This window comes from Rhinichthys klamathensis, unplaced genomic scaffold (assembly GCF_029890125.1).
Source record: "Rhinichthys klamathensis goyatoka isolate OS25496 unplaced genomic scaffold, OSU_Roscu_1.1 h1tg000011l_1, whole genome shotgun sequence".
NCBI classification, from domain to species: Eukaryota; Metazoa; Chordata; class Actinopteri; order Cypriniformes; family Leuciscidae; genus Rhinichthys; species Rhinichthys klamathensis.
In genome coordinates, this window is record NW_026606564.1 from 21,784,226 (window position 1) to 21,802,759 (window position 18,534).

General features: G+C 43.2%; 1 protein-coding gene across 2 annotated transcripts in view; it reads left to right on the top strand.

Annotated features, from left to right (window-relative positions):
* Window positions 1-18,534, top strand: part of LOC130100885 (tensin-3-like) — an 83,796-nt gene that overhangs the window by 19,703 nt on the left and 45,559 nt on the right. For both annotated transcript variants that reach the window (XM_056266539.1, XM_056266547.1), the window contains 2 exons: window positions 5,298-5,420; window positions 5,516-5,580. In XM_056266539.1, the coding sequence (XP_056122514.1) occupies window positions 5,298-5,420; window positions 5,516-5,580 (188 nt within the window). The remainder of the gene's footprint in view (window positions 1-5,297; window positions 5,421-5,515; window positions 5,581-18,534) is intronic.

Genomic DNA, 18,534 nt, shown 5'->3' on the forward strand with positions numbered 1-18,534 from the left:
CGAGGCAGCCCTTGTTCCCCTCCGGGAACACGGGGTTCGCATTCTGAACTATCTCGACGACTGGCTGATTCTAGCTCACTCTCGAGATCAGCTTTGCGAACACAGGGACTTGGTACTCCGCCATGTAGGCCGTTTGGGCCTTCGGGTCAACTGGGAGAAGAGCAAACTTTGCCCCGCGCAGAGGATCTCTTTTCTCGGTATGGAGATCGACTCGGTCGCCATGTCCGCGCAGCTTACGAGCGAGCGCGCGCAGTCACTGCTGACTTGCCTGAGACAGTTCGAGGGCAAGAGTGCGGTTCCACTGAAACTTTTTCAGAGGCTCCTGGGGCATATGGCATCTGCAGCCGCGGCAACGCCGCTCGGATTGCTTCATATGAGACCGCTTCAGCTTTGGCTTCGCGACCGAGTCCCGAGGTGGGCATGGCAACACGGCACGCTCCGAGTACCAGTTACTCCGACCTGCCGTCAGACCTTCACCCCGTGGGGGAACCTCAGCTTTCTACGGGCAGGAGTGCCTCTGGAACGAGCTTCTCGGCATGTTGTCGTAACGACAGATGCCTCCACCACGGGCTGGGGTGCCATGTGCAATGGACGTGCTGCCGCGGGCTCCTGGATAGGACCCCACCGCTTATGGCACATCAATTGCCTCGAGTTGCTGGCTGTACAGCTCGCCCTGCGCCGCTTCCGAGCCGTGCTCTCGGGCCAGCATGTACTAGTCCGATCAGACAATACCGCGACTGTAGCGTACATCAACCGTCAAGGTGGTCTGCGCTCTCGCCGTATGTCGCAACTCGCCCGCCACCTCCTATTTTGGAGTCAGAAGCATCTGAGGTCGCTTCGTGCCATCTATATTCCAGGAGCTCTGAACTGTGCAGCCGACGAGCTCTCACGGTTTCAGCCCCTCCCGGGAGATTGGCGACTCCATCCCCAGTCGGTTCAGCTGATTTGGGACCAGTTCGGGGACGCACAGATAGATCTGTTTGCCTCTCACGACTCGACCCATTGCGCCCTGTATTATTCCCTGACCGAGGGCACGCTCGGCACGGATGCACTGGCGCACAGCTGGCCGCGGGGCCGCAAGTATGCGTTTCCCCCAGTGGGCCTCCTTGCGCAGACCCTGCGCAAGGTCAGGGAGGACGAGGAGCAGGTCACCTTGGTAGCGCCGTACTGGCCCACCCGGACCTGGTTCTCCGAACTTGTACTCCTCGCGACAGCACCTCCTTGGCCAATTCCTCTGAGGAAGGACCTCCTTTCTCAGGGACGGGGCACCCTATGGCACCCTCGTCCCGATCTTTGGAACCTCCACGTGTGGCTCCTGGATGGGACGAGGCAGGTTTGAGTACCCTGCCACCAGCGGTGGCGGCTACCATCACTTCCGCCAGAGCGTCGTCCACGAGACACCTCTACGCGTTGAAGTGGAACCTCTTCGTCAGCTGGTGCTCTTCTCGTCGAGAAGAGCCCCGGAGTTGTTCGATCAGTGTTGTGCTTTCCTTTCTTCAAGAAGGGTTGGAGCGTAGGCTGTCTCCCTCCACCCTTAAGGTCTATGTCGCCGCTATTGCCGCACAGCATGACCTTATAGAAGGTAAGTCTTTGGGGAAGCATGACCTGATCGTCAGGTTCCTGAGAGGAGCGAGGAGACTGAATCCTCCTCGCCCTCCTCTCGTACCCTCTTGGGACCTCACAGTGGTCCTAACTGCCCTGCGCAGTGCTCCCTTTGAGCCTTTGCAGTCAGTCGAGCTAAACTTCCTATCTATGAAGACGGCGCTTCTGACTGCATTGGCCTCCGTTAAGAGGGTAGGGGACCTGCACGCATTCTCCGTTGACGAAGCATGCCTGGAATTCGGGCCGGCGTACTCTCACGTGTTCCTGAGACCCCGGCTTGGATATGTGCCCAAGGTTCCTACCACTCCCTTTCGGGACCAGGTGGTGAACCTGCAAGCGCTGCCCCAGGAGGAGGCAGACCCAGCCTTGGCACTGCTCTGTCCAGTACGTGCTCTTCGCATCTATGTAGACAGAACGCAGTGTTTCAGGACCTCAGACCAGCTCTTTGTCTGTTATGGTGGGAAGCTGAAGGGAAAGGCTCTCTCCAAGCAAAGGTTGTCTCACTGGATAGTGGACGCCATTGCTTTGGCATACCAGCAGCAAGGTCGACCGTGCCCCCTTGGTGTGACTGCCCACTCCACCCGGAGTGTGGCATCCTCTTGGGCTCTAGCGCATGGCGCCTCGCTAACAGACATCTGCAGAGCTGCAGGCTGGGCGACACCTAACACATTCGCCAGATTCTACAATCTCCGAGTGGAGCCTGTGTCCTCTCATGTACTCGCTTCAACCAGCTAGTACCGGACCCGCTCAGGTGTCTTCGCTTGCTCGCCATTCCACTCTACGGACTGGATACGTGCGATATTCTCCTCAGGTGAGCTTCTCCGAAAGCCCTGAGTTCCTCCAGCACTCCTGACGTCGGCGCCAGTGTCTCTTGCCTGCGCGTCGGCTAGGTGCCTCCCGTGTGCATGGTACCTCCCTGAGCTACCCCCACATGTGTATTCCCACTGTAAGCCTCTCTGAGCATGTGTCTTTCCCTTGGCAAGCCACCTTGCTACCCCTGGGGTTGAAATATTCCACCTGCGGCTGGACACCCCAGTGATTCCCCATATGCATCCCTCGGGTCATATGTGTATTCTTAAGTCCCCCCCTCTGGGTTGGCAGTAATTGCATACTTCCCTAAAGTTCTGGGATATGCTCCCCAGTGTACCTTGGTATTCCTGTGTTAAATAGGAGTCCTTCGTCCGTGCTAGTCTCACGACAGGGATCTCAGATTTACGCAGGGCACTGGAAGACAGCTGAGAAATGGCGTGATTAGACTGGTATCCCCATTCGTCGTCATCCGACGGAACTCGGAGTGACAACGAAAGGGAACGTCTCGGTTACGGATGTAACCCTCGTTCCCTGAGTAGGGAACGGAGACGTTCCGTCTGTCTGCCACTTCCGCTGTGCCGCGGGGATCGCCTGAGCTCAGTCTTGGCTCCTCAGCGAAGAAAACATGCCGGTTTGCTGCCAGCGAGCTCCTTAAATACCCACGAGGTGGGGCGGTGCTACGCTATGCAAATTCCGCAGACCCATGGCATTTCTTTGCCATTGGCTCGTTTTGTAGTACTCGAAGTCGATTGGCTTTCTAAGCGAAACCCCATTCGTCGTCATCCGACGGAACGTCTCCGTTCCCTACTCAGGGAACGAGGGTTACATCCGTAACCGAGACGTTTCCTAGCATACCTGTCAACACTCCCGTTTTTCCCGGGTTTCTCCCGTTTTTTAGCCCTATCTCCCGGACCCCTCCCGGTTTGTTATTTCTCCCGGGAAACTCCCGTAATTTGCATGGCCCAAACTCCTTTATGAATAATCGGACCAATATGTTTGTCTAATGTTGACCAGTTGCCAGATTGTATTAAATGCAGTATATTCAAACAATCCACAGACCATTTACAATTTTAACCCGTTTGTCACCTCAACCTGGCAACATATAACAGCCCGTTCTCATCCCAAAGCGTAATATACTGACTCTTTTGCCAAAGCGTCTATATCCAACGCACATGGCACCCTTTAGCGTCATATGAGACGCAGATATATGGCGCCTCCTAGTGGTCTAACCCTAACACTACCCCAGACCTAAACCTACCCAAAACCGAAGCGTGTTATATTGACGCTAAAGGGTGCCATGTGCGTTGGATATAGACCAGGGATGGGCGACTTCGGTCCTTGAGGGCCATTGTCCCTACAGAGTTTAGCTTCAACCCTAATCAAACACACCTGAACAAGCTAATCAAGGTCTTCAGGATTACTAGAAAGTTACAGGCAGGTGATTTTTTCAGGGTTGGAGCTAAACTCTGTAGGACAGTGGCCCTCCAGGACCGAAGTTGCCCATCCCTGATATAGACGCTTTGTCAAAAGAGTCAATATATTACGCTTTGGGATGAGAATTTACCCAGTTGTGTAGTCGCGGAAAGTTTAACCCGAAAGCGAGCCGATAGACATGATGGCAGGTGAAGGTGGTGTCCCCGCAATGAAACTGAAGTACAGTTTGTAATGCGTCGCTTCAGGAAGATTAGGGATAGCTCACAACTGAAGTTATTGCATGCAGAGGCCAGACAGACACACGGAGGCGATTGGCATCACAACTCGCACTTTATTCCCAAATCCAACTCGTGTAGCCTAACTGTCTGTCACACGTTCTACCGTCCACATCGTTATTTAATAAACAAAATAAGAAAAAAATTAGCATCAAACAGAAATTACTCGCATTCATGGGGTGTTCGCATAGACAGTAAAAGGGGTGTTCGAGGCCCAGGCACATACAATACAATACTGCCGACAGTTCAACAGGGAGCGCACAGCTCTTAAAGGGGCCACACCTTATTTCCATTCGTTACAAGCTGTACAGTTACTCAAAATGTCCCGAAGCCCTAAAATATGAGTCTTTTTTTTTTTTTCAGAAAGCCTATTTTATTTCGTTTTGATATTATTTTTTTAACTTTTTTAATGCAAGTTTTTATGTTATTTTTGTTTTATACATTCTTTCAACTTAAATTCAAAATAACTCACACTTTCATGCATTACCCTTTTAATTCAGATCTAAATATCATACATCAGGAGTCTTTGACCTCTTGTGGAAATATAATAACACATGATATTTCATGCCTCTAGATGGGCTTATAGGCAAGTCAACTTTATTGTCAATCAAACCATGCAACAGTACATTACGCAGCAGACTGAAATTGCGCTTCTCCAATGTGCAATATTAAAACAAATTTTTTTTTTGTTAAATTAAAAAAACATTTTTTATAGCTGGAGCAGAGGAGCTGTTCCGCTGGATCCTAAAGCCGATTTCTCTTCAGTGTGCATTCAGATACACATGTACACATTATACAATCATTTTTTGGTAAAGTTTTAGCATTTTTAGTTTTAAATTTGATCATTTTTAGGTTTTTCTATGTGTACTGAAGCATTCCTCGCATTCCACTCATTCCTAAGGGAGTCAGATTGACTCGTGAGGGAAGGATTTGATACTTTTTAAAATTTTAACCACAAAACTCCTCGAATCAATTACATTTTTTGTGTGTGTATTCGTGGTTCAAGTGTGACAAGAGTTGTAGAGTCTTGGACCCCTCTGATAAACACTCAATTTGTAAAAATCTTTTGAAAAGATGAGTTTCGGGTCAAAATGAGCAGAGGGAAGGATGAGTGTTAAAAGTGCATGCCAGCGCTGATGTGTGTGTGTGTGTGTGTGTGTGTGTGTGTGTCCTCAGACTCTGGACACGGGCTGGCCGGACCTGCACGCTCCTCCTCTGGATAAGATCTGCACCGTCTGCAAGGCCATGGAGAACTGGCTGAGCGCTGACCCGCTGCACGTGGTGGTCATTCACTGCAGGGTGAGGCGCCTCACACACACACACACACACACACACACACACAGGCTGTGGAGATCACTGTGTGTGTAACGCTTCTCCTCTCTCTGATCCTCCAGGGTGGCAAGGGTCGGATCGGAGTCGTCATCTCCTCATTCGTTCACTTCACAGACGTCTCTGCCAGGTACTCTTCAGTTATACAGTAAAATACACTGAAACAATAATAATAATGATAATAATAATAATACTAATAGTAAAAGGAATAATCATGTTTTAATTTGAACAATAGTTTTTTTTTTTATCTGATTACATTTTTCAAAAGTTTAAATAAATTGTTAATATTATATGTCAAGTCAAGTCATCTTCATTTATATAGCGCTTTTAACAATGGAGATTGTTTCAAAGCAGCTTTACAGAGATAAACATACAATTTACGGTAACAGAGATTGTTTTGGCTTTGAATAATGTTATTTCCGGCTAAAGTTGGTTTTGATTGATTCACTTCCAGCAAAATTATCATTTGTTATTACATTAGGGTGATCATATGTGTGATTACTACCATGTTTATAATAAATTTGTATTGAACCATAAATCCAGAAAAAAATTCAAACACAACACAGAATTTCTGGAAAACAAAACATTTCATAAGGCATTATTATTGTAAGTTTTACTTACATTTGTAAAGATTAAATAAATTGTTAATATTATGTATTTGATAACCAACGCACAACACATAATTTCTGGAACACAAAGCACTTCATAGGCATTATTATTGGAAAGAAAAAATAATAAATTGATTTTTGGTTATTAAGTTTAATTAAACCATTTAAAATGGAAAACATGGAATATGGGGAAATATATATTTTTTTTTTTATAAATTGTTGTTAAATTATATACGTTTCGTGATTTCAATTCATTTTAATTACTTAAACTTCATTTAAAAAGTCCCTAAGCGACGTCTTTGAATAAGCGAGTGTTAGTGATCTTCAGTCACGGGTGTAGCTCTTCCTAGCTGATCTAACTCAGTGCTTTGTTTACTGTATTTAGTTTGATTGATATAGAATGATATTTCTCAGTTGGATCAGCCAGTGGATGTTATATGTGGATGTTATTGGCTGATGTGGATGTTATGTGAGTATGTTATTGGCTGATGTGGATGTTATATGTGGATGTTATCGGCTGATGTGGATGTTATATGTGGATGTTATCGGCTGATGTGGATGTTATATGTGGATGTTATTGGCCGATGTGGATGTTATGTGTGGATGTTATTGGCTGATGTGGATGTTATGTGTGGATGTTATTGGCTGATGTGGATGTTATATATGGATGTTATTGGCTGATGTGGATGTTATGTGTGGATGTTATTGGCTGATGTGGATGTTATGTGTGGATGTTATCGGCTGATGTGGATGTTATGTGTGGATGTTATTGGCTGATGTGGATGTTATGTGTGGATGTTATTGGCTGATGTGGATGTTATGTGTGGATGTTATTGGCTGATGTGGATGTTATGTGTGGATGTTATTGGCTGATGTGGATGTTATGTGTGGATGTTATCGGCTGATGTGGATGTTATATATGGATGTTATTGGCTGATGTGGATGTTATGTGTGGATGTTATCGGCTGATGTGGATGTTATGTGTGGATGTTATTGGCTGATGTGGATGTTATATATGGATGTTATTGGCTGATGTGGATGTTATGTGTGGATGTTATCGGCTGATGTGGATGTTATGTGTGGATGTTATCGGCTGATGTGGATGTTATTGGCTGATGTGGATGTTATGTGGATGTTATTGGCTGATGTGGATGTTATGTGTGGATGTTATTGGCTGATGTGGATGTTATATGTGGATGTTATTGGCTGATGTGGATGTTATATGTGGATGTTATCGGCTGATGTGGATGTTATATGTGGATGTTATCGGCTGATGTGGATGTTATGTGTGGATGTTATCGGCTGATGTGGATGTTATTGGCTGATGTGGATGTTATGTGGATGTTATTGGCTGATGTGGATGTTATGTGTGGATGTTATTGGCTGATGTGGATGTTATGTGTGGATGTTATCGGCTGATGTGGATGTTATATGTGGATGTTATTGGCTGATGTGGATGTTATATATGGATGTTATTGGCTGATGTGGATGTTATGTGTGGATGTTATCGGCTGATGTGGATGTTATGTGTGGATGTTATCGGCTGATGTGGATGTTATTGGCTGATGTGGATGTTATGTGGATGTTATTGGCTGATGTGGATGTTATGTGTGGATGTTATTGGCTGATGTGGATGTTATGTGTGGATGTTATTGGCTGATGTGGATGTTATGTGTGGATGTTATCGGCTGATGTGGATGTTATATATGGATGTTATTGGCTGATGTGGATGTTATGTGTGGATGTTATTGGCTGATGTGGATGTTATATATGGATGTTATTGGCTGATGTGGATGTTATGTGTGGATGTTATTGGCTGATGTGGATGTTATGTGTGGATGTTATCGGCTGATGTGGATGTTATGTGTGGATGTTATTGGCTGATGTGGATGTTATGTGTGGATGTTATTGGCTGATGTGGATGTTATGTGGATGTTATCGGCTGATGTGGATGTTATATGTGGATGTTATCGGCTGATGTGGATGTTATGTGTGGATGTTATTGGCTGATGTGGATGTTATGTGGATGTTATTGGCTGATGTGGATGTTATATGTGGATGTTATGTGTGGATGTTATTGGCTGATGTGGATGTTATATGTGGATGTTATGTGTGGATGTTATTGGCTGATGTGGATGTTATGTGGATGTTATCGGCTGATGTGGATGTTATATGTGGATGTTATCGGCTGATGTGGATGTTATGTGTGGATGTTATTGGCTGATGTGGATGTTATGTGTGGATGTTATTGGCTGATGTGGATGTTATGTGTGGATGTTATTGGCTGATGTGGATGTTATATGTGGATGTTATGTGTGGATGTTATTGGCTGATGTGGATGTTATGTGGATGTTATCGGCTGATGTGGATGTTATATGTGGATGTTATCGGCTGATGTGGATGTTATGTGTGGATGTTATTGGCTGATGTGGATGTTATGTGTGGATGTTATTGGGTGATGTGGATGATATGTGTGGATGTTATTGGCTGATGTGGATGTTATATGTGGATGTTATCGGCAGATGTGGATGTTATATGTGGATGTTATTGGCTGATGTGGATGTTATGTGTGGATGTTATTGGCTGATGTGGATGTTATATGTGGATGTTATGTGTGGATGTTATTGGCTGATGTGGATGTTATGTGGATGTTATCGGCTGATGTGGATGTTATATGTGGATGTTATCGGCTGATGTGGATGTTATGTGTGGATGTTATTGGCTGATGTGGATGTTATGTGTGGATGTTATTGGCTGATGTGGATGTTATATGTGGATGTTATTGGCTGATGTGGATGTTATGTGTGGATGTTATTGGCTGATGTGGATGTTATGTGTGGATGTTATTGGCTGATGTGGATGTTATGTGTGGATGTTATCGGCTGATGTGGATGTTATGTGTGGATGTTATCGGCTGATGTGGATGTTATATGTGGATGTTATCGGCTGATGTGGATGTTATGTGTGGATGTTATCGGCTGATGTGGATGTTATTGGCTGATGTGGATGTTATATGTGGATGTTATTGGCTGATGTGGATGTTATGTGTGGATGTTATTGGCTGATGTGGATATTATATGTGGATTTTATTGGCTGATGTGGATGTTATGTGTGGATGTTATCGGCAGATGTGGATGTTATATGTGGATGTTATTGGCTGATGTGGATGTTATGTGGATGTTATTGGCTGATGTGGATGTTATATGTGGATGTTATCGGCTGATGTGGATGTTATGTGTGGATGTTATTGGCTGATGTGGATGTTATGTGTGGATGTTATTGGCTGATGTGGATGTTATGTGTGGATGTTATCGGCTGATGTGGATGTTATGTGTGGATGTTATCGGCTGATGTGGATGTTATATGTGGATGTTATCGGCTGATGTGGATGTTATGTGTGGATGTTATTGGCTGATGTGGATGTTATGTGTGGATGTTATTGGCTGATGTGGATGTTATGTGTGGATGTTATCGGCAGATGTGGATGTTATGTGTGGATTTTATTGGCTGATGTGGATGTTATGTGTGGATGTTATTGGCTGATGTGGATGTTATGTGGATGTTATTGGCTGATGTGGATGTTATATGTGGATGTTATCGGCTGATGTGGATGTTATGTGTGGATGTTATCGGCTGATGTGGATGTTATGTGTGGATGTTATCGGCTGATGTGGATGTTATGTGTGGATGTTATCGGCTGATGTGGATGTTATGTGTGGATGTTATGTGAGGATGTTATGTGAGGATGTTATCGGCTGATGTGGATGTTATGTGTGGATGTTATCGGCTGATGTGGATGTTATGTGTGGATGTTATCGGCTGATGTGGATGTTATGTGAGGATGTTATTGGCTGATGTGGATGTTATGTGTGGATGTTATCGGCTGATGTGGATGTTATGTGTGGATTTTATTGGCTGATGTGGATGTTATGTGTGGATGTTATTGGCTGATGTGGATGTTATGTGTGGATGTTATCGGCTGATGTGGATGTTATGTGTGGATGTTATTGGCTGATGTGGATGTTATGTGGATGTTATTGGCTGATGTGGATGTTATGTGTGGATGTTATCGGCTGATGTGGATGTTATGTGTGGATGTTATCGGCTGATGTGGATGTTATGTGTGGATGTTATCGGCTGATGTGGATGTTATGTGTGGATGTTATTGGCTGATGTGGATGTTATGTGTGGATGTTATTGGCTGATGTGGATGTTATGTGTGGATGTTATCGGCTGATGTGGATGTTATGTGTGGATTTTATTGGCTGATGTGGATGTTATGTGTGGATGTTATTGGCTGATGTGGATGTTATGTGTGGATGTTATCGGCTGATGTGGATGTTATGTGTGGATGTTATCGGCTGATGTGGATGTTATGTGTGGATGTTATCGGCTGATGTGGATGTTATGTGTGGATGTTATCGGCTGATGTGCATGTTATGTGTGGATGTTATCGGCTGATGTGGATGTTATGTGTGGATGTTATCGGCTGATGTGGATGTTATGTGTGGATGTTATCGGCTGATGTGGATGTTATGTGTGGATGTTATCGGCTGATGTGGATGTTATGTGTGGATGTTATCGGCTGATGTGGATGTTATGTGTGGATGTTATCGGCTGATGTGGATGTTATGTGTGGATGTTATTGGCTGATGTGGATGTTATATGTGGATGTTATTGGCTGATGTGGATGTTATATGTGGACGTTATCGGCTGATGTGGATGTTATGTGGATGTTATTGGCTGATGTGGATGTTATCGGCAGATGTGGATGTTATGTGTGGATGTTATTGGCTGATGTGGATGTTATGTGTGGATGTTATTGGCTGATGTGGATGTTATGTGTGGATGTTATCGGCTGATGTGGATGTTATGTGTGGATGTTATCGGCTGATGTGGATGTTATGTGTGGATGTTATTGGCTGATGTGGATGTTATATGTGGATGTTATTGGCTGATGTGGATGTTATATGTGGATGTTATTGGCTGATGTGGATGTTATGTGTGGATGTTATTGGCTGATGTGGATGTTATGTGTGGATGTTATCGGCTGATGTGGATGTTATGTGTGGATGTTATTGGCTGATGTGGATGTTATATGTGGATGTTATTGGCTGATGTGGATGTTATGTGTGGATGTTATTGGCTGATGTGGATGTTATGTGTGGATGTTATTGGCTGATGTGGATGTTATATGTGGATGTTATTAGCTGATGTGGATGTTATGTGTGGATGTTATTGGCTGATGTGGATGTTATGTGTGGATGTTATCGGCTGATATGGATGTTATGTGTGGATGTTATTGGCTGATGTGGATGTTATGTGTGGATGTTATCGGCTAATGTGGATGTTATGTGTGGATGTTATTGGCTGATGTGGATGTTATGTGGATGTTATTGGCTGATGTGGATGTTATGTGTGGATGTTATCGGCTGATGTGGATGTTATGTGTGGATGTTATTGGCTGATGTGGATGTTATGTGTGGATGTTATCGGCTGATGTGGATGTTATGTGTGGATGTTATTGGCTGATGTGGATGTTATGTGTGGATGTTATTGGCTGATGTGGATGTTATGTGGATTTTATTGGCTGATGTGGATGTTATGTGTGGATGTTATTGGCTGATGTGGATGTTATGTGTGGATGTTATTGGCTGATGTGGATGTTATGTGGATGTTATTGGCTGATGTGGATGTTATATGTGGATGTTATTGGCTGATGTGGATGTTATGTGGATGTTATCGGCTGATGTGGATGTTATGTGTGGATGTTATCGGCTGATGTGGATGTTATGTGTGGATGTTATCGGCTGATGTGGATGTTATGTGTGGATGTTATCGGCTGATGTGGATGTTATTGGCTGATGTGGATGTTATGTGGATGTTATTGGCTGATGTGGATGTTATGTGTGGATGTTATTGGCTGATGTGGATGTTATATGTGGATGTTATTGGCTGATGTGGATGTTATATGTGGATGTTATCGGCTGATGTGGATGTTATATGTGGATGTTATCGGCTGATGTGGATGTTATGTGTGGATGTTATCGGCTGATGTGGATGTTATTGGCTGATGTGGATGTTATGTGGATGTTATTGGCTGATGTGGATGTTATGTGTGGATGTTATTGGCTGATGTGGATGTTATGTGTGGATGTTATCGGCTGATGTGGATGTTATATGTGGATGTTATTGGCTGATGTGGATGTTATATATGGATGTTATTGGCTGATGTGGATGTTATGTGTGGATGTTATCGGCTGATGTGGATGTTATGTGTGGATGTTATCGGCTGATGTGGATGTTATTGGCTGATGTGGATGTTATGTGGATGTTATTGGCTGATGTGGATGTTATGTGTGGATGTTATTGGCTGATGTGGATGTTATGTGTGGATGTTATTGGCTGATGTGGATGTTATGTGTGGATGTTATCGGCTGATGTGGATGTTATATATGGATGTTATTGGCTGATGTGGATGTTATGTGTGGATGTTATTGGCTGATGTGGATGTTATATATGGATGTTATTGGCTGATGTGGATGTTATGTGTGGATGTTATTGGCTGATGTGGATGTTATGTGTGGATGTTATCGGCTGATGTGGATGTTATGTGTGGATGTTATTGGCTGATGTGGATGTTATGTGTGGATGTTATTGGCTGATGTGGATGTTATGTGGATGTTATCGGCTGATGTGGATGTTATATGTGGATGTTATCGGCTGATGTGGATGTTATGTGTGGATGTTATTGGCTGATGTGGATGTTATGTGGATGTTATTGGCTGATGTGGATGTTATATGTGGATGTTATGTGTGGATGTTATTGGCTGATGTGGATGTTATATGTGGATGTTATGTGTGGATGTTATTGGCTGATGTGGATGTTATGTGGATGTTATCGGCTGATGTGGATGTTATATGTGGATGTTATCGGCTGATGTGGATGTTATGTGTGGATGTTATTGGCTGATGTGGATGTTATGTGTGGATGTTATTGGCTGATGTGGATGTTATGTGTGGATGTTATTGGCTGATGTGGATGTTATATGTGGATGTTATGTGTGGATGTTATTGGCTGATGTGGATGTTATGTGGATGTTATCGGCTGATGTGGATGTTATATGTGGATGTTATCGGCTGATGTGGATGTTATGTGTGGATGTTATTGGCTGATGTGGATGTTATGTGTGGATGTTATTGGGTGATGTGGATGATATGTGTGGATGTTATTGGCTGATGTGGATGTTATATGTGGATGTTATCGGCAGATGTGGATGTTATATGTGGATGTTATTGGCTGATGTGGATGTTATGTGTGGATGTTATTGGCTGATGTGGATGTTATATGTGGATGTTATGTGTGGATGTTATTGGCTGATGTGGATGTTATGTGGATGTTATCGGCTGATGTGGATGTTATATGTGGATGTTATCGGCTGATGTGGATGTTATGTGTGGATGTTATTGGCTGATGTGGATGTTATGTGTGGATGTTATTGGCTGATGTGGATGTTATATGTGGATGTTATTGGCTGATGTGGATGTTATGTGTGGATGTTATTGGCTGATGTGGATGTTATGTGTGGATGTTATTGGCTGATGTGGATGTTATGTGTGGATGTTATCGGCTGATGTGGATGTTATGTGTGGATGTTATCGGCTGATGTGGATGTTATATGTGGATGTTATCGGCTGATGTGGATGTTATGTGTGGATGTTATCGGCTGATGTGGATGTTATTGGCTGATGTGGATGTTATATGTGGATGTTATTGGCTGATGTGGATGTTATGTGTGGATGTTATTGGCTGATGTGGATATTATATGTGGATTTTATTGGCTGATGTGGATGTTATGTGTGGATGTTATCGGCAGATGTGGATGTTATATGTGGATGTTATTGGCTGATGTGGATGTTATGTGGATGTTATTGGCTGATGTGGATGTTATATGTGGATGTTATCGGCTGATGTGGATGTTATGTGTGGATGTTATTGGCTGATGTGGATGTTATGTGTGGATGTTATTGGCTGATGTGGATGTTATGTGTGGATGTTATCGGCTGATGTGGATGTTATGTGTGGATGTTATCGGCTGATGTGGATGTTATATGTGGATGTTATCGGCTGATGTGGATGTTATGTGTGGATGTTATTGGCTGATGTGGATGTTATGTGTGGATGTTATTGGCTGATGTGGATGTTATGTGTGGATGTTATCGGCAGATGTGGATGTTATGTGTGGATTTTATTGGCTGATGTGGATGTTATGTGTGGATGTTATTGGCTGATGTGGATGTTATGTGGATGTTATTGGCTGATGTGGATGTTATATGTGGATGTTATCGGCTGATGTGGATGTTATGTGTGGATGTTATCGGCTGATGTGGATGTTATGTGTGGATGTTATCGGCTGATGTGGATGTTATGTGTGGATGTTATCGGCTGATGTGGATGTTATGTGTGGATGTTATGTGAGGATGTTATGTGAGGATGTTATCGGCTGATGTGGATGTTATGTGTGGATGTTATCGGCTGATGTGGATGTTATGTGTGGATGTTATCGGCTGATGTGGATGTTATGTGAGGATGTTATTGGCTGATGTGGATGTTATGTGTGGATGTTATCGGCTGATGTGGATGTTATGTGTGGATTTTATTGGCTGATGTGGATGTTATGTGTGGATGTTATTGGCTGATGTGGATGTTATGTGTGGATGTTATCGGCTGATGTGGATGTTATGTGTGGATGTTATTGGCTGATGTGGATGTTATGTGGATGTTATTGGCTGATGTGGATGTTATGTGTGGATGTTATCGGCTGATGTGGATGTTATGTGTGGATGTTATCGGCTGATGTGGATGTTATGTGTGGATGTTATCGGCTGATGTGGATGTTATGTGTGGATGTTATTGGCTGATGTGGATGTTATGTGTGGATGTTATTGGCTGATGTGGATGTTATGTGTGGATGTTATCGGCTGATGTGGATGTTATGTGTGGATTTTATTGGCTGATGTGGATGTTATGTGTGGATGTTATTGGCTGATGTGGATGTTATGTGTGGATGTTATCGGCTGATGTGGATGTTATGTGTGGATGTTATCGGCTGATGTGGATGTTATGTGTGGATGTTATCGGCTGATGTGGATGTTATGTGTGGATGTTATCGGCTGATGTGCATGTTATGTGTGGATGTTATCGGCTGATGTGGATGTTATGTGTGGATGTTATCGGCTGATGTGGATGTTATGTGTGGATGTTATCGGCTGATGTGGATGTTATGTGTGGATGTTATCGGCTGATGTGGATGTTATGTGTGGATGTTATCGGCTGATGTGGATGTTATGTGTGGATGTTATCGGCTGATGTGGATGTTATGTGTGGATGTTATTGGCTGATGTGGATGTTATATGTGGATGTTATTGGCTGATGTGGATGTTATATGTGGACGTTATCGGCTGATGTGGATGTTATGTGGATGTTATTGGCTGATGTGGATGTTATCGGCAGATGTGGATGTTATGTGTGGATGTTATTGGCTGATGTGGATGTTATGTGTGGATGTTATTGGCTGATGTGGATGTTATGTGTGGATGTTATCGGCTGATGTGGATGTTATGTGTGGATGTTATCGGCTGATGTGGATGTTATGTGTGGATGTTATTGGCTGATGTGGATGTTATATGTGGATGTTATTGGCTGATGTGGATGTTATATGTGGATGTTATTGGCTGATGTGGATGTTATGTGTGGATGTTATTGGCTGATGTGGATGTTATGTGTGGATGTTATCGGCTGATGTGGATGTTATGTGTGGATGTTATTGGCTGATGTGGATGTTATATGTGGATGTTATTGGCTGATGTGGATGTTATGTGTGGATGTTATTGGCTGATGTGGATGTTATGTGTGGATGTTATTGGCTGATGTGGATGTTATATGTGGATGTTATTAGCTGATGTGGATGTTATGTGTGGATGTTATTGGCTGATGTGGATGTTATGTGTGGATGTTATCGGCTGATATGGATGTTATGTGTGGATGTTATTGGCTGATGTGGATGTTATGTGTGGATGTTATCGGCTAATGTGGATGTTATGTGTGGATGTTATTGGCTGATGTGGATGTTATGTGGATGTTATTGGCTGATGTGGATGTTATGTGTGGATGTTATCGGCTGATGTGGATGTTATGTGTGGATGTTATTGGCTGATGTGGATGTTATGTGTGGATGTTATCGGCTGATGTGGATGTTATGTGTGGATGTTATTGGCTGATGTGGATGTTATGTGTGGATGTTATTGGCTGATGTGGATGTTATGTGGATTTTATTGGCTGATGTGGATGTTATGTGTGGATGTTATTGGCTGATGTGGATGTTATGTGTGGATGTTATTGGCTGATGTGGATGTTATGTGGATGTTATTGGCTGATGTGGATGTTATATGTGGATGTTATTGGCTGATGTGGATGTTATGTGGATGTTATCGGCTGATGTGGATGTTATGTGTGGATGTTATCGGCTGATGTGGATGTTATGTGTGGATGTTATTGGCTGATGTGGATGTTATGTGTGGATGTTATCGGCTGATGTGGATGTTATGTGTGGATGTTATCGGCTGATGTGGATGTTATCGGCTGATGTGGATGTTATATGTGGATGTTATTGGCTGATGTGGATGTTATATGTGGATGTTATCGGCTGATGTGGATGTTATATGTGGATGTTATCGGCAGATGTGGATGTTATTTGTGGATGTTATTGGCTGATGTGGATGTTATGTGTGGATGTTACTGGCTGATGTGGATGTTATGTGTGGATGTTATCGGTTGATGTGGATGTTATTAGCTGATGTGGATGTTATGTGTGAATGTATATTGGCTGATGTGGATGTTATGTGTGGATGTTATCGGCTGATGTGGATGTTATGTGTGGATGTTATTGGCTGATGTGGATGTTATATATGGATGTTATTGGCTGATGTGGATGTTATAGGTGGATGTTATCGGCTGATGTGGATGTTATGTGGATGTTATTGGCTGATGTGGATGTTATATGTGGATGTTATCGGCAGATGTGGATGTTATATGTGGATGTTATTGGCTGATGTGGATGTTATATGTGGATGTTATCGGCAGATGTGGATGTTATATGTGGATGTTATTGGCTGATGTGGATGTTATGTGTGGATGTTATTGGCTGATGTGGTTGTTATGTGTGGATGTTATTGGGTGATGTGGATGTTATGTGTGGATGTTATTGGCTGATTTGGATGTTATTGGCTGATGTGGATGTTATATGTGGATGTTATTGGTTGATGTGGATGTTATTTGGATGTTATTGGCTGATGTGGATGTTATATGTGGATGTTATTGGCTGATGTGGATGTTATTGGCTGATTTGGATGTTATGTGTGGATGTTATTGGCTGATGTGGATGTTATGTGTGGATGTTATTGGCTGATGTGGATGTTATGTGGATGTTATTGGCTGATGTGGATGTTATGTGGATGTTATTGGCTGATGTGGATGTTATGTGGATGTTATTGGCTGATGTGGATGTTATGTGTGGATGTTATTGGCTGATGTGGATGTTATATGTGGATGTTATTGGCTGATGTGGATGTTATATGTGGATGTTATCGGCAGATGTGGATGTTATTTGTGGATGTTATTGGCTGATGTGGATGTTATGTGTGGATGTTACTGGCTGATGTGGATGTTATGTGTGGATGTTATCGGCTGATGTGGATGTTATGTGGATGTTATTGGCTGATGTGGATGTTATGTGTGAATGTATATTGGCTGATGTGGATGTTATGTGTGGATGTTATCGGCTGATGTGGATGTTATGTGTGGATGTTATTGGCTGATGTGGATGTTATATATGGATGTTATTGGCTGATGTGGATGTTATAGGTGGATGTTATCGGCTGATGTGGATGTTATGTGGATGTTATTGGCTGATGTGGATGTTATATGTGGATGTTATCGGCAGATGTGGATGTTATATGTGGATGTTATTGGCTGATGTGGATGTTATATGTGGATGTTATCGGCAGATGTGGATGTTATATGTGGATGTTATTGGCTGATGTGGATGTTATGTGTGGATGTTATTGGCTGATGTGGTTGTTATGTGTGGATGTTATTGGGTGATGTGGATGTTATGTGTGGATGTTATTGGCTGATGTGGATGTTATGTGTGGATGTTATTGGCTGATGTGGATGTTATATGTGGATGTTATTGGTTGATGTGGATGTTATTTGGATGTTATTGGCTGATGTGGATGTTATATGTGGATGTTATTGGCTGATGTGGATGTTATTGGCTGATTTGGATGTTATGTGTGGATGTTATTGGCTGATGTGGATGTTATGTGTGGATGTTATTGGCTGATGTGGATGTTATGTGGATGTTATTGGCTGATGTGGATGTTATGTGGATGTTATTGGCTGATGTGGATGTTAT